Source organism: Neoarius graeffei, chromosome 1 (assembly GCF_027579695.1).
Source record: "Neoarius graeffei isolate fNeoGra1 chromosome 1, fNeoGra1.pri, whole genome shotgun sequence".
Taxonomy (NCBI): Eukaryota; Metazoa; Chordata; class Actinopteri; order Siluriformes; family Ariidae; genus Neoarius; species Neoarius graeffei.
In genome coordinates this window covers 115,587,423-115,604,022 of record NC_083569.1, presented here as the reverse complement: position 1 = coordinate 115,604,022, position 16,600 = coordinate 115,587,423, and the positions used below count along the sequence as shown (strand labels likewise).

General features: G+C 39.5%; 1 protein-coding gene and 1 pseudogene across 1 annotated transcript in view; both read right to left on the bottom strand.

Moving 5' to 3' along the window:
- Positions 1 to 16,600, bottom strand: part of LOC132885998 (uncharacterized) — a 149,667-nt gene that overhangs the window by 108,347 nt on the left and 24,720 nt on the right. The window contains exons 4-7 of the mRNA XM_060920540.1: positions 10,269 to 10,541; positions 9,809 to 10,144; positions 4,659 to 4,916; positions 4,169 to 4,285 (exon numbers count right to left, since the gene is read on the bottom strand). Of these exons, the coding sequence (XP_060776523.1) occupies positions 4,169 to 4,285; positions 4,659 to 4,916; positions 9,809 to 10,144; positions 10,269 to 10,541 (984 nt within the window). The remainder of the gene's footprint in view (positions 1 to 4,168; positions 4,286 to 4,658; positions 4,917 to 9,808; positions 10,145 to 10,268; positions 10,542 to 16,600) is intronic.
- LOC132898040 (U2 spliceosomal RNA) lies at positions 8,705 to 8,818 on the bottom strand (annotated as a pseudogene).

The following is a 16,600-nucleotide window of genomic DNA, read 5'->3' as shown; positions in this document are numbered from 1 at the left end:
CACAACCTAGTTTATGCGATTTCTGCCAAGCTACTTTGTGCATGTATACCCTATCGAGCTAGTTGTCGAGCTACTTCCGGAAGTGACGAGTGACGAGACCACAAGCGGGAAACACAACAGCCTCGGTCGGCATGACAACGAATCATGACAACGGCATGAATCTTTTCTTTTTGTGGCATTGTTTGCACTGTTAAAATTTAGCTCACTTACTGTATCACCAAATACATCTGTACAGCTGTTGCATAGCTGTGAATTGTGTACATAAACAAGTCATTGTATTTGTGTGTATGTGTGTGTGTATATATATATATATATATATATATATATATATATATATATATATATATATATATATCTCCAACATTTGAAGAATATCAATAAAAACAAAACAATTGAACTTTTTGTGTGTTTATTAAGACATAAGTTAAATTGTAAGCAAAAAAAAAAATTTTTTTTGTAAGCAAAAAATGGACTTTAGAAAAATATTATTGTGCAAAATAAGTTGTCTTACAAAACAGTGGTCTGCGCCGGACAGTTTGTAGCCATAGTCTGTTAGAGCAAGCCTAACAGCTTGAACACGGAACTACTAGTATTGCCAGATTGGGGGTTTTAAGTGCATTTTAGCGGATTTGAACTTGTTTTGGGCTGGAAAACGTCAGCAGTATCTGGCAACACTATAGCTCTTCATGATGACAACCGGAAGTGTACCAACACGATGGGGCGTGTAGCGCCACGTGTGGCTCGGGTGCACAATGCACCTTGCACAATAGCCCGATTTCACTTGTGCATGTAGGATTGGATTTCTCTGGCACTCCTGCTGGGACCCTTTGCTCGATTACCAACAGCAGCTCGATTTGGACGTGCATGTAAACGTAGTCAGTGAAACCGTATAATTCACTTCATGAGGAGATTTGATTGTCTGAATCACTGCTGCTGCTGTAATGTTAATTTCCTTTGTTGTGTTGTGGACATTTTCAGTGTGATGTTAGTCCTGTACATCAGTGTAGCAGTGTGTAGACATGCAGTAAGAGTAATAACACTTCTCTTTGATTTCTCATTTAGTCCTGAACTTTACTGCACTGAGATCCTCTACTTACACTGAATAATACTGCAGGATCCAGTTCCTGTACCTGCTTTTAAGAGAACACTTTATTAATCCCATGTGGGAAATTCCAGTGTTACAGCAGGAGACAACTGACAATATAAGACCATGAAAAGACAACGATACAGCAGCAGAAGGGGGTTTAAAACATGAAATAAAAGCAATAGAAATAAAGTAAACATTGTCTTGGTGAATTTTTTATTTTTATTATTTTAGCTCAGTAAATGTTTTAATGCCAGTACATCACTGTATAAAAATACAAAATAGTAAAAATGCTGATATTGGCAAAGGCACAAGAGTTTTCTCAGTGTATTGCTTCATATGATACATGATTGCGAGCAGGTTAATAATTCAGTGCATTGATAATGATGCATTTATTTAATTGATCAAATCATTTCATCCACAAATCTCCTCACACAACTACAGTTAAACTTCACACAGCTGAAAAGTCAAACAAAATATAACAGTATTGAACAGAGATTGTAAGTCTACTCCTCATAATTCATCTAGAGCTAATCTCACACAGAAATAGAACACAGCCGGACAAATACAGTGGAAGAACTAATACCGAGAAAACACAATGTTGGTTCCCCACCATGTTTCAGATAACAGTCAATTAATTTGTTTTTATTTTGCAGACACACAAAGCTTCACTTATTTTAACTCCAGTATCACTGGGCTTTTCACCAACCGCTCTGAAATTAACATGAAAATGACAAATCAGGATTCTTTTAAAATCCTCAGAAAACCCTAAAGATGATGTGATGAAATTATTTTACAGTAAATGCATCCTCTTATTGATGAACTTTGCTCACTCCTCAATTACTGCATTCTCAATTCTCTCAACAGTGTGAGCTGTGAAAGACATTAAAACATTCATTTAATTCATTTCAGGTGTTTATGGCAGAAAGTTAACCAAACTGTATTTGATCTCCCCTTAAACACAGTTAAAAGGGTGTTTTGTTTGTTTTAAGGTTTATTAATGACAGTGAAGTGAAGTGTGACATCTGCGTATGAAACACACTTCTGCACGATTTTTTAAATAATTTGTACTTGATATACTTTATTTATGAAGTGAAAATGTAACTCCACTTGAAGCATCTGTCCCGTGTAAATTCACTAAAAGAAAATAAAGGTTCGCAACACTGTTATATGCTCCATTTTTTTTATTTTTTAATAGCACGAAGTTTCGGACGCTCAGTCCTTCATCAAGTGCAACAAAGTAGAGGGTGTGGTATAAATACCTGGAAAGGGAGGGGGGTGTGGTGTCATACAAAAAAAAAAAAAAGGGGGGGATATATACAGAGTGGGCACCAAAGGGCACCTTTCCCAAAACATCATTTACAATCAACTAGAATAAATCTATGCAATATTTACAATCCGTTACTTCAGAGGTCATAAAACTCTCATCAGCCTCATGGCCAGAACATTGGAAAACAATTAAATACCATAAAACCCCTTACAGATTGTCTATATCATGAAAAAAATTATTAAGAATACAATAACACAATCATACACTTGTTCAGTACAGTTGGTAGTCATAAGGAAACACAAGATGGAGAGTCCAACAAACTAAGATATACAAGTGAAAAGACATCAATATTAAACCACATATAAAGAAGTTAACCTACAAAAACGGTCTAATGTCAAACTCCTCATTTAAGCCTGCTGGAGACAGTGTTAAGCGTATATATGTGGTAAGTCTCACGTTGCAGTAAAAGACGTTTATGGTTACCTCCTCTAGGGGGCTTGTTAACTTTCTCAATACCTATGTATTGAAAAAAGCACAAATTGTGGCCGGCCTTTTTAAAGTGCGCCGCCACAGGGTTGCGCTCATCACCGCACCTGATGTTACTTCTGTGCTCACACATTCTGACACGCAGTGGTCTAGAAGTACACCCTACATAAGCAAGGCCACAAGGGCATCTTATGAGATAGACGACAAAAGAGGTGTTACATGTTATGACTCCACGTGTTTTTAGTGTTTTACCATTGTGTGGGTGTTTATATGTTGTGCACTTGGCTGTATAGCCACATTGGACACAATTAGCACATTTGTAGTTCCCTTCTGGAATATCCAAGAAGGTGCGCAGTCTTTCTGGTGCAGTAGTATATGATTTAACCAGCTGATCGCGTAGAATCGGAGCTCGTTTGTAAACTAACTTTGGAGACTCCTTATAAATTAACTGAAGTGCAGGGTCTGAGCTAATAACATGCCAGTGTTTTTTCAAAATATTTTGTAACTTAAAACCTATGGATGAATACGTGGTAAAACAGAGAGGAGGAGAACTTGGAGGGGGTTTGGTTTTGGGCCGTAGTGCCTCAATCTGGGTAATCGTATTGAAACGCTCCCTCGCCGCCGTTATCCACTCCTCTCTGTATCTACGTTCCAAAAACCTGTTCGTTAAATCAAAAACCTGTTCATCGTATCTGTCATTAGAACTGCATATCCATCTAGCCCTATGGAACTGACTTATTGGGAGGCTCCTAATGAGATGTGTGGGGTGATAACTGTCACCACGGAGCAGAGTGTTTCTGTCAGTGGGCTTACGGTATAGATCAGTGTGTACAGTCTCACCATCAACGTAACCAAGACGTCTAAAAAACTAATGCTACGACTATTAAATTAGAAATGTACTTTACTTTCCAGGTATTTATACCACACCCTCTACACCTGTTCTTTGTTGCACTTGATGAAGGACTGAGCGTCTGCAACTTCGTGCTATTAAAAAATAAAAAATGGAGCATATAACAGTGTTGCGAACCTTTATTTTCTTTTAGTTATCTTCTGTTTGGTCCAGCACCTGTGTTACTGATGTGCGCACATTCTCTGCTTTTCCGTGTAAATTCACTCTCAGAAACAGATGTGCTGTTTTATATCAAACTTACATTTAAATCTTATTGTAAGTGCATTTTAGAACAAGTGCTTTAACACTCAAGTGTGGATTTTTGCTTTTAAAATGAAAACAGTGAGTCAAATGTCTTCTGCTTTTGTGAAAGTGAAAATGTTTTTCTCGACTACTCAAATAGTCTGATCATGATGTGAAACATACAGAGAGTTCTTACCTCGAGCTCTGTAACATTTGACCAGCAGAATGATGGTCGCCAGCAGATACGGAGAGGCCGTCACTACACTACAGATCAGCATGAGCACTGAGAATGGAGCTTCTACACGTGATGGACCTGACAATGAATAAAATAATAATGTTTTATTTTTGAAATGTTTGTTTTAGTTCAATCTGCAGTAAAAAAAAAAATAATTTACACCTGTGTGAACAAGTGTAACAGCACATTGTACACAGACTTAGATAAACTAAGCCCTGTAGATTACATTATATAAAGATACTGTGTTCAACACACAAAGTCACAGTTGTATTAAAGTGAATATTTAAAAGGTTTATGAATACATTTTTATATATATTTAAAAGGGAAAAAATTCCAGGTGTTTTTGTCTTCATGAACAGTTTTTCCCAGTTGGAAACTCGGAGTTCTGAATATTCTGTAATGAAACATTTACCTTTTCCTTTACTAATAAACACACTACATGAAGACTCACGCTGCACTGTGATGTTAACAGGATTCCTGTTTTCTCCAGATTCAGAGTGACACCAGTAAACTCCAGTGTAGGATGTGGAGAGGGAGCTGATTTTACATGGAGAACAATCTAACACTCCCTCACTGTGTGTGTATCGTCTCACCGTCCATCCAGTAGAACGACTCTGGTCAGTAGAGTTACAGCTCAGTGAGAGAGAGTCAGAAGTAAAGTGTTGAGTTCTGTTGGGATTGATGATCAGAGAGACTGGAGGAGATTCACCTTAAACAGAGAAGAGAGTCATGTAAATAAGAATCAGTGCAATATGCAATAAGGATATACAGTAAGTGCATGTGTGTTCAGAATTCTGTTTATTAATCCAGTAATTAAAACCACAGTCCATAGCATGGGTCATAACACAAAAGTTTAACCCCAGATAATCCATAATCATAAACACTGCAAAAAGGTAAAGGTCAAAACCAAGAGACAAAATTAAAACTGGGACGAGGAGCACAGGAAAGTCTTACAATTGCTGCGAAGGAACAAAAAAAATGATCAAAGACACAGGACAGCAGGGCAATGCCTCCTCACCACCAGAGGGCACCATCATCTCAGTATGAGCTGAGCTCGAACACACCACCTCCAGATCACTTCCTCATTGTAGATTACATTCGACCAGCACATACATTTACACAGTGTAAAGTTCAGAGCCATGTTTAGTTTGTGATTGCCATTGCTGTGTTTAGACCCTTTGCTTTTGATGACTCTTTTGGATTTTCCCTCTGGTCTTATATTGTACTTAACTGTGTCGGACTCTTACCTGTTTTACAGCTCTGCTATTTGTATTGTGTTTAATAACAGTCTATTAGGCCCTGTCCACACGGCAACGGATTCAGGTGACTCCGATACAATTGCTTATCGTTTAGGCCTGGCGTCCACACGGCACCGGCGTTTTGGGTGCCCAAAACGCAATCTTTTTGAGAACGGGTTCCAGAGTGGAAAGATCTGGCAACGTTGCCGTTGTGAAGTCGTCTGGATGAGTAGAACGGATTTGTTTACGATGACGTCACAACCACATGACTGTGAGTGCTTCACGCCGGGTAGAAGTGTAACGAATATCACCAGGAAAAAGCCTTACAGAGCACTAGTGAGAATGAAACACGAGCTTAGATATTATTATTATTATTATTATTATTATGTTCAGTGTTAGTTCACAGTAGTAATGCAAGAAGCAGAATAGTGACAGTAATAGTGAAGCAAAAACATGCAATTGTACAAACACTGCAGCTCTACAGCAAAATATTCATTTATGAAATGGTCTGATTCTTAACACCAGTAGTGCCAATGATCTTCTCATTGCGATGCGAGTTGTCAACAAATCCTATAACTTGGTTCATGAAACGCGCTTACAAAATATTTTCACTGTGAATATTTATTGTGTAATGGTGCAAAGTGAGAGAGAGAGAGAGTCAATCCCGCCAGCAAAAATAGAGAAAAAAAGAGCGATCTCACCTCTTCAGATGTGGGTTTAAGTCCTACAATACATTCCTCAAAAAGGGCGTAGAGGAGCAAATTAATCATTATTTAATTAGCATTCAATTTATTCCGGACCATTAAAGACACCGCCTTCCGCGTAGAATCATAGGTCATCCTCGCCGCCATTTTGGAGAGGTCAAAGCGGAGAATAAAGATTAGCTGCGTTTAACTGTACCAACAGGTTTGCCATCCAAACGAGATCACATGGGATTACCTTTCACAGGTGAGACTGGAAAAATACTTTTCATTGTATTTGGTCATTATAATGTAATTTTACAAACAGATTTTCCTGACTTTGTGGCTAATATGCATCCTTACTTCTATTGTTCTGGTGTCTCCGAAGGGACCGTCTTACAGCGCCCCTAGAGGTGTGGTATGTGTATTGCATCGTTTTCAGCAAGCATTGCGTTGCCATATGGACCTGATATTTTACTGATTGTTGCCCATTTGGACGCGATATATTTTTAAATAACATCTCGTTGCCGTTGTCGTGTGGATGTAGCCTAACATCATGGCATCATCTGTAACTGTGTGGTCCTCTGAATATCCATATCTGTGTTTGTATTAGTGTTTAAACCTGAAGTATTTATGGGCCTGTCTTTCTGAAAAGTTTTCTGAAAGCAAACAAACAAAACAACCCCAGAATCTTGCGCCTCCTGTTAACATCTTTGTATCTGTTAAGAACACATGATCAGGGGTGGGTTTTCCAGTAATGTTGCCCTTTAGAGCTAAAGAGTGAGTTGAGAGACTCTTCAGCAACAAACATTGTCTCTGTACATGGTTTTCCCGAACTCACTCGTAAGAAGGAATCTGAAGAGCATCTTTGTAATGCGCGTCCCTGATATCGGTATTAGTAGTTGCTAAAAGCAATTGTACTGTCGTTGCTGAAGGCATTAGTAGTTGCTAAATCCAGTCTATAAGGTCACATGGCATTCGTTTTTAACCAAAATCTAATGAAATATAAAGTGTTTAAAATAAGAGAATATATCGTATCATCTGGAAGCATTACAAATATCATGTGGTAATTAATTAATGAAACCATTTTGTTTTTGGGCAGTATTTTTATTCCAAGTGTGTTTTTAATTAAATGAACAAATGTTCACATGAAAGAATGAGCAAATAATAAGCTAAATATTTAAGTAAATGTGTTCCTCATGCTCACTCATTTCACTATTACAGCCCGATTATGCAGTCAGGATTATTTCAACTGTTATCCACAGTGCAGAGTGGGCAATGATCTCTCTTCTAAGTGCACACAGAGAGAGAGAGAGAGAGAGAGAGAGAGAGAGAGAGGTTTTGACCTGTGCGTAGTGTGTACCTAAGGAAGTTGTATTGACCTCCTTATCTATCTATCTATCTATCTATCTATCTATCTATCTATCTCAGGAGGTCAATTCAACCTCCTTTGGTACACACTACACACAGGTCAAACCCCCTCTCTCTCTCATATACACACACACACACACAGAGACAATGTTAGAGGTGCAGAAATGTGTCTCATTTATGACACTAAATTAGTGAATCACTCGCCTAATGGACTTAAATTTGATTAAAACGTGGTGATATCGATGTGACATGACAATATGCATAAGTAATTCCATAACATATTGAAATATATTCATAAAGTTTTGCTTATTTATTTAATAATTAACTGGATGTACTTGCACCAGAAAGTGAAGAAAAATAATTAAAAGAAAAATAATTTAACATGGGCAGCAGATTCAACACCAGTTTCCCCCGCTGACTGTGAGCATCCCTCTACAGCGCATACGCAGTCTGTGTATTTGGCTGTGAGAGAGTCGCTCTGTTTTGAACGAGTGGTCTGGGTCTCTCGTAAATTTCGAGCAACTAAGGGACTACTTAGGCAACAATGTTGTTCAGGAAAGCCACGTTAGCTTGATGATGGCTCTTACGAGGTAATTTAAGACTCTCTTGGCCTTAAGAGGCTTTTGGGAAACCCACCCCTGTTCATTCTTAATAATATATTCATATTCAGTTACATCTTCAGTGTTGACCTTCTCTGGCTTTCTGGATTTTATAATAAAACCCTCCAGCCCATAGATCCTCAGTCATCTCCTTCATCCTCTTTATATCAGGGAAAATAAACCAATGACAAAATGAGGAGCAGAGACGGAACAAAAAGACAGCACATGGCTTTTGTCACCAAACTCAACCAGCATTCAGAAGAAGCAGCAGCCTTTATTTGCCACATGCACGCACAGTGAAATTCATCCTCTGCATTTAACCCATCTGAAGCAGTGAACACATGCGCACACACACCCAGAGCAGTGGGCAGCCATATTATAGCACCTGGGGAGCAGCTAGGGGTTGGGTTAGGTACCTTGCTCAAGGGCACTTCAGCCCAAGGCTGCCCCATGTTAACCTTACCGCATGTCTTTGAACTGTGGGGCAACTGGAGCACCCGGAGGAAACCCATGCAGACTCGGGGAGAACATGCAAACTCCACACAGAAAGGCCCCCCATTGGCCATGGGGCTTAAACCCAGAACCTTCTTGCTGTGAGGCAGCAGTGCTAAACACTACACCACCGTGCTGCCCCAAAACTTGCTCATTTAGAGAACATATCAGATATTAAACTGATAAGAACAAATACTACACTTGATCTTAGCCAAAAGGACGAGAAGTGAAAGGCTCTTTAACTGCCTTATACATATTAATAAATATTGAATGAATCTCAACTGACATTCACACCACCATATCATACTCTGTTTAACGGTGCTGACTACAAAGTGATCTGAAATTTTCAAAAAAAATTTTCCATGCATGACATTTTCCTACATCTCGCAAGAACAATATCAGGCTGACGAGATGTGATCATTTTGATGTCCTGAGGGTCGCTTTTCTCTGTTATGGAACATTTTCCTCCCTCTTAAGGTATACGGTACGGCCCTACAGAAACAGGAAACAGCCGAATGCAGGGAGCTTTAACCAGTTAGCATAACTATGGAACTGTGGCACACCAGGATGGTGACGCGAAGAAAACATTGTGACTCTGCATCGACCTCGGAGAGTTTTGAGTCACAGGGATGTAATTTGTGGTTGACCTTCACGAATAGATCCGCGAAAAAAAGACAAATATATATTTTCTCTGTTACTGCTTTTGTGTTATTGTTTCTTTCCCTGCAAGATCAAAACATTAGGTGTATAACTCCATACACGCTACCGTGGAGACGAGCCCATGGCTTCTAAGGCTAAGATAGCTAAACACTAGCTAGAATGATTTAGTTATCTGTCCAGAAAAATGACACATCATCTAACCTTGCTCTATCTTGCAGTTACACTCACTAGGCAGGCTTTCCTTTTCATTTCCGCTGGATTTTAGCTGGCAGGAGAGCTGAGTCCACCATGTTTGCCCACACCGACTTGTTTTGGTTCAAAGTAGGTCCAACACGCCCCACAGTGGTCATGTGATATTGTTGCTCACTTGCTTCAGCGACCTCCGGAATCGTAAAATGTGGGACGTATTTTATCTCGGTAAAACATTTACACATAGGAGACACAGTGTGTGCAGCAAAAAGCATCTCAAAATTCCAGCAGCAATAGAAATAGAACATTTTACCCAGAATTCAACTTTGCAGTCAGAAACTTTAACCCAAACCCATTGTTAATGTTCCTCACCAGTGATCCATAGAGGCTGTGGATTGCTGTACTGTGTGTGAAAGGCTGGTTCTCCTCTCTCTCCTCTGCACATATAAACTCCTGTGTGTTTCAGAGCAGCAGGACTGAGAGTGTATTTGCCTCCAGATCCTCTGCTGCTGTCTGAGAGGAGCTCCACAGACATGTTATAGCCACGACTATTTGTTATTTGAGTTAATCCGGATCTGTAGGGAACAGTTGTGTACCAGCTGAATGTCCAGTCTGTAGAGGAGCCTGTAACCTCACAGCTTAGAGTCACTGAGTCTCCTTCAGTCAGCCAGCTCTGTGGAGATGCACTCAGTACTGCCCGTGGTCTCTCTGTTACACAGGAAACACAAAACTAGGGTTTATTTTCTGAGATTTATTTAATACACAGTGAGAAGTTTTTCATGTATGTCTAACTGTACATTTCAGAAAAAAATAAATCACCTTCCATACTCACCGGATACAGTCAGTGTAACAGCATCACTGAAGTGTGATGAGCGTGAGCCTCCTCTCTCTGCTCCTCTACAGGTGTAGTTACCTGTGTGGGTCGCTTTAACACCACTGATTGTGTACACCTGTTCATTACTGACATGACTGTGTGAAGGATCTTTATACCAGCTGTACTGCCAGCTAGAGACACTTTCATCCTGTATGTCACATCTCAGAGTGACGTCGTCTCCACTGAACACCTGTTTATCAGGATTCACGGATGCCACTGGTTTAGGTCTCACTGTAGAAAAATGATAAAATATCAAAGCTATCATTATTAATTCATCATCATTCATTTATAAAGATTATTTCAGAACAGTGGAAATTATGTTTATCATCTAATTTACAAAGAAATATTTTTGATAAACTAAAAAAAAAAAATCTACATTTTTCAATGTATTTATGAACAGGTATCATCTGTTTCCAAACTGAACTGGATAATGTCGGCTGTAGTCTTTATGAACCATATACATTATGATTCATTCTTACGCACTCGTGTTTCTGTCACTGGTAAAAGGAAGCAGAACAGGGCTGTGAAAAACAGCTATATCAGCAATAAGTGGTGATCGTGATGTGAGCAGTTCCATTTTGTGTGAATGTGATTAAAGTGATTTGTCAGCAGTTATGGTTTCTTACAGAAACACTTTATTTTACAAAGCCCTGGTTACAGAGTCACAGAGTAACTACAAAAGACCAAATACACAGTCAGGAAAAGTTATAAATAATTCATAATTACACCAAGATGTTAGATGAGTGGAACTACACATCTGAGTTTAAGTGATATTTACAACTAAACAATAATTTGGAAGAATTTGCAAAAGTTGAAATGAAATATTCTGATTCAGATTACATCTTCAACCAGGTACAGGTGTACTATTTTTATTTAAAACACATTAAACTCATGTTTTCATTACAGTGAATTTGTGTTTAACTCTATCTTTTCTATCATAGTTTATGAAAATTGCTTTATTCAACAAAATAAATATGACTTTACAACACTTGATGGAGGTCAGATGTTAGTTAGAAACATAATATTATAATGTTATATATCCAACCCCAAATCAAGTTCAGAAATGGAAAATGCAAATAAAAAACAAAAGCAGTGATTTCTAAATTTACTTTGACTTGTAATTCATTGCAAACAGAATGAACCCAAGATATTTCATGTTTTGTTGGTTAACTTCATTTCATTTGTTAATCCATTCATTTCATTTCATTTGTTAATCCATCCATTCCTGTGTTTCAGGCCTGCAACACATTCCAAAAAAAGTTGGAACGAGGCAATTTAGGGCTAGTAACGAGGGAAAACAATTCAATAATGATGTGATTTGAAACAGGTGATGTCAACAGGTGATTGTAATCATGATTTGGGACAAAACTAGTATCCAGGAAAGGCCGAGTATTTGAGGAGCAAAGATGGGCCGAGGATCTCCAGTTTGTCAAGAAATGTGTGAGAAAATGACCTGAAATGTTTCAAAACAATGTTCCTCAAAGAAAGACAGAAAGGGATTTTGATATTTCATCATTAAATGAGTCAATGAATCTGGAGGAATTTTGGTGTGTAAAGGGTAAGTATTTTGGAGCAACATCTGCTGCTTTCAAGACAAAATCTTTTCCAGGGAGATTTCAACAAGACAATGCAAAACCACATTCTGCTCACATCACAAAGGCGTGGCTGTGGAAGAAGAGGGCGTGTCCCCTCTGTCCCCAATAGAGAATGTGTGGAGAATTTAGAAATGGAAATTATGCCAGTGATGACTCCGTACTGTTACACACCTTAAGACCTGTTTGCAGGAAGAACGGGACAAAATAACACCTGAAACGCTTCATCACTTGGAGTCTTCAGTCCTTAAACATCTTAAGTGTTGAGAGAAAGAATGGCAACATTACAAAGTGGTAAATGCTAAATGGCCCTTTTCCACTACCCTTTTTCAGCTCACTTCAGCCCGACACGGCTCGCGTTTCAACTATCTAAAAACAGCACGACTCAGCTCGCTTCAGCCCTGCTTAGCACCCAAAACTCGCACCGTTTTGGAGTGGGGCTGAAGCAAGCCAAACCGAGCTGAGTGAGGCTAGGGGCATGAGGAGACACTCCCCTGTGCACTGATTGGTGAGGAGGAGTGTCCTCACATGCCCGCGAGCACGCTGGGATCTGTAAACACCGTAAACCCGGAAGAAGGAGAATTACGAATTACGAGAATTATGAAGCCTTATGCGCCTCGTCTCATCTATATGCTCTTGCCAGGATCTGTTGGCGTTGTCGGTGACAACAAGCCACAGCACCAAGACCAGCAACACTAACGACTCCATGTCCTCCATGTTTATTGTTTACTCTCTGGGTTTTGAGACTACCGCTTAAAAGCTCACTGATGTCACTGTTTGCGCAGCCTAACGACATCACCTGACGTCCACCCACTTTCGCTAACTCCACCCAATGTGTCCACCCACTTCCAGCCAGCACGGTTCAGCGCGGTTGTAGTCGAAATGCAACTCCAACAGCCCCGCTCAGCCTGACTCAGCACGGCACGGCTCAGCCGCGTTGGTAGTGGAAAAGCGGCATTACTGTCCCAAATTTTTGGACATGTGTTGCAAGAATCAAAATTAAAAAGTGTTTATTTTGAAAAAGAAATAAGTAAATAAATAAATTAATGAGTGAAAAACTCAAATAATGTGCTGTTGTTTGGTTTTGAGTGCAATGCAGATCAAAATTATTTACAAATCATTGTTTTCAGTTTTAATTTCAATTTCAATACGCCGTCCCTACATTTCCTGACCTGGGTTTGTATTAATTACTGTGTATTTACATCTAGAGTATTTATAAGTTATTTATTGTCCAATCTATGTTGTCTTTACACTGTAATCAAGTGAAGATGATTTCTTACATTTCTCATATTTGAGACTTCTAGTTTCAGAGACACTGTATTATACTGTACATGTACACTTAAGGAATAAATCACACCATGTTGTGTTGTTCCAGAAAAATAATCAGTGACGAGATGGAGTTTCTGTTACTACAGATGATTATTTCCTGATAACATCATGTACCGAAGTGTTTCATTCCTCCGATACTAAAGCAATTTGTCAATGATTACCATTTTTTAATTTTTTATTGAACAACATCGCACTTTATCCATTTGTAGTTACCATTTAATGTTGTGGAGCATCAACGAAACACGTGTGTCCCTGTTATCACATGCGTTATATTGTAGCTAGGGCTGTGCCAATAGACGATGCCATCGTCCATCGACGATGGTGGTCATCCATCACGATGGAGAGCCACCATCGTGATACCACGCCCCCTCCTGTCATAAACATGCATACGGTATCATCTGGGCCTATTTAACCTAAAAAGTTAGTTTAGTTCGTTAGTTTTGTTTAATATATAAATATTATATAACACATATACATACATATATATATACACATATATATATATATATATATATATATATATATATATATATATATATATATATATATATATAAATACATAATTATATAAATCATTATAAAGTAATATCCTATTACCGCTTGTTCACGTAGGCTATGGTGCAGGGACGTGCTCGTGAACATAACATGTGGTTACACAAATACAGTATGCTACTAATAATAAATTTCGACTTCATTTTTTAGCCTACACTATACTTTTAATGTAAAATTTGTCATGTTGTTCAAACAAATAGCCACTATTAATGACTTCAGTTGGGAAATATTGCACCTTATCAAACGGCAGTGAAGCGCAGACTTCGGCAGAAGTCAAATAACTTTAATCTGGTAAATAGGCCTACTTTCAGACACAAAATGGTCCACTCTAAGCCATAATGTCAAACCAAATGGAAGAATGAAGGTGATTCTGATAAATGTAAAGACAGTAAAAAAAAAAAAACAATATTAAATCATGATTTTAAAAGCTGGTGCAATAATTCAAACACTAACAAATTGGAAAAATTAGCGCGTTCAAGTGCGCACTAAAGGCCGAAACGCATCTTTAATTGATATGGTGTAAATAAACAATGAGTAATAGCTTAAGTGTAGTTTCTTCTCCTAGTTTGAATACTAGTCTTTCATTGTTAGAGCAGATTAATATCTTACCGTGATCAGTGAGTGCTCGGGGAGGTTCATTTCCACCTGCGCTTTGCGCAGCTCATTTCTCCGAAGCCAGCTGTGCGCAAACGCAGTGTTGACTGCTCGGCAAACTCCAAACGCTCGGTCTGTACTGGCCCGCTGTTGCGCAAGCGAGTTGGTTATGGCCAGGTTCAAATTGTGCCCAAAACAACTTAACCACGGCCATTTCAATTGCCTGATGGCTGTGACAATATTCGCCCCGTTGTTATACAGGCGATCTTTTTCTCCTCTATTTTCCATTCGGCAAGTGTCTCGCGCAATGCGTCTTCTAAATTGTCCGCTGAATGTGTCTCTGGCATGAAACTCGTCTGCAGGCATTTGGACTGCATTGCCCACTCTCGGCCCACATAATGTACGGTAGCTGACATATAGGGCATCATGTTGCAGCTGGACCACATATCCGTTATCAAGGCCAAATATTCCACATCACCTAGTGCTTTTTTTTCTTTATGTGCCAAAGCCTCAGATGAGTATCTAATACTTTCAATAATAATAATAATAATAAAAATAATAAGTGACCGGGTGTAATATTGATGATTTTTGTTTATTCCAACGCACATAAACCCATTTACTGATATGCGCACACACACACACACACACACACACACTCCCTCCCAGTGGGGGGAGCACTGATGTTTAAGTGGAGCTTGGACTCCTAGATCGTGAGCGGAAGCCACAAGCAGGGGAGGGGATAAAGGGACTAAAAAGGAAGAGAACATTTTGAACCCTTTTGGACGGAGCGTGTGGGGAGTTGTTCTGCTGGTAGCCTAAGGCTAGTTTTAGGCCGAGCTGACTCCTGGCATGGCTCATGCGTGTAGCTCCTTGGTCACTGGGTGTGTTTTGACTGCAAAGAGGCGAACATTTAGGCGAGCCCGTGCTCAGCAGGTGCCCCACCGCGAGGAAAGAGGCGAATATTGAGCGAACCCGTACTCAACCGGCGCCTCACCGCGAGGGAACAACTGCGAGAATTATAGGGACAGGCTCGCGTACTGGCCTCTGTGAACATCACGCCATCAAGGAGTAGCCCCGTAGGACCACCAGTGTACCAGGTAGCTGCCATTGTCTTGTTGTCTCTAGCCTCGTTATGTCTGCTAAGCTGCTATGGCAAACAATTATTAATGCTCATGTTCTGGAATGGTTACATTTTAATAACAGGAGCGGTGTCTGCGTGCGCAGACTGGTGGGTTCGTCATTCTCCCGCGGACTTACACCTAGGACCCACTGTGGCAGGTAGCTAACGTCCATGTTACTGTTAAATTAACTGGGGGGAAGACTTGGGTTGAGGGTGCCTAGTGTATTTAACTGGTTGATGAGTAATCTCTCACATCCCACCTTTCTGTTCCATATATACACACAAATAATGGGTATGCAACATTCATGGGAGAGTAAGAGTGGGAATGGGATTTGTGTAGTAAGAAATGTGATTTTAAATTTAATGTTTGTAGTCATGTGTATTTTTGGTATGTTTCAGTGGCTCAGTGCTCAGGGGGTGGTTGTGCCGCTTTCTCTCCCTCCTGTATAAACCTCCAAGCCGTTTAGTGTATTAAAATTGAGTCAGGGCCAGATTTATTTTGATTTTATGTCTGTTTTGTTTCGTTTGACTGAGGCCATAGTCCAGCATACGGTGTCTGTGCCAACTGGCTTGAAGCTACTTACAGCAGGGTTTATCATCGGTTTTCATTAGGTATTGCGGTGTGCGTAAGACGTGTGCTCGATTTGTTGTGGCTCATTTCGTGTACTACAAGCCATCTTAACTATTGTTTGCCGTGAGGTTTTCACATGTGATTGCGGTGCCTTTCTTATAGATGTGTGATAGCTATACCTGCTGTGGGTCTAGATTCTCAAAGCCATTGACACAGTACTGTGGCCTAGTCAGCCTCAAGTTAATTGTGGGTTTTTTGCATATTATGTATTTGTTTTGCCTTCATTATAGGGGGCGATAGTGAAGTTGTGCAATTTCCTTTTTTATTGAAATCGAAATAAGAAAGAAAAAGAGACAAAACGACATTTTCCTCTATTGAAGAAAAATAAACAAAATATATTTTTTTACTCCATTTTACTTGTCCTTTGGATCTTTTTGAATATTGTTGGGGAACCTTTGGTGAATTTAACATCCTTCACCATATTACATCTGGCGTAGTCGGCAGGATCCAAGGGCTCGTGATTGGAGTATGT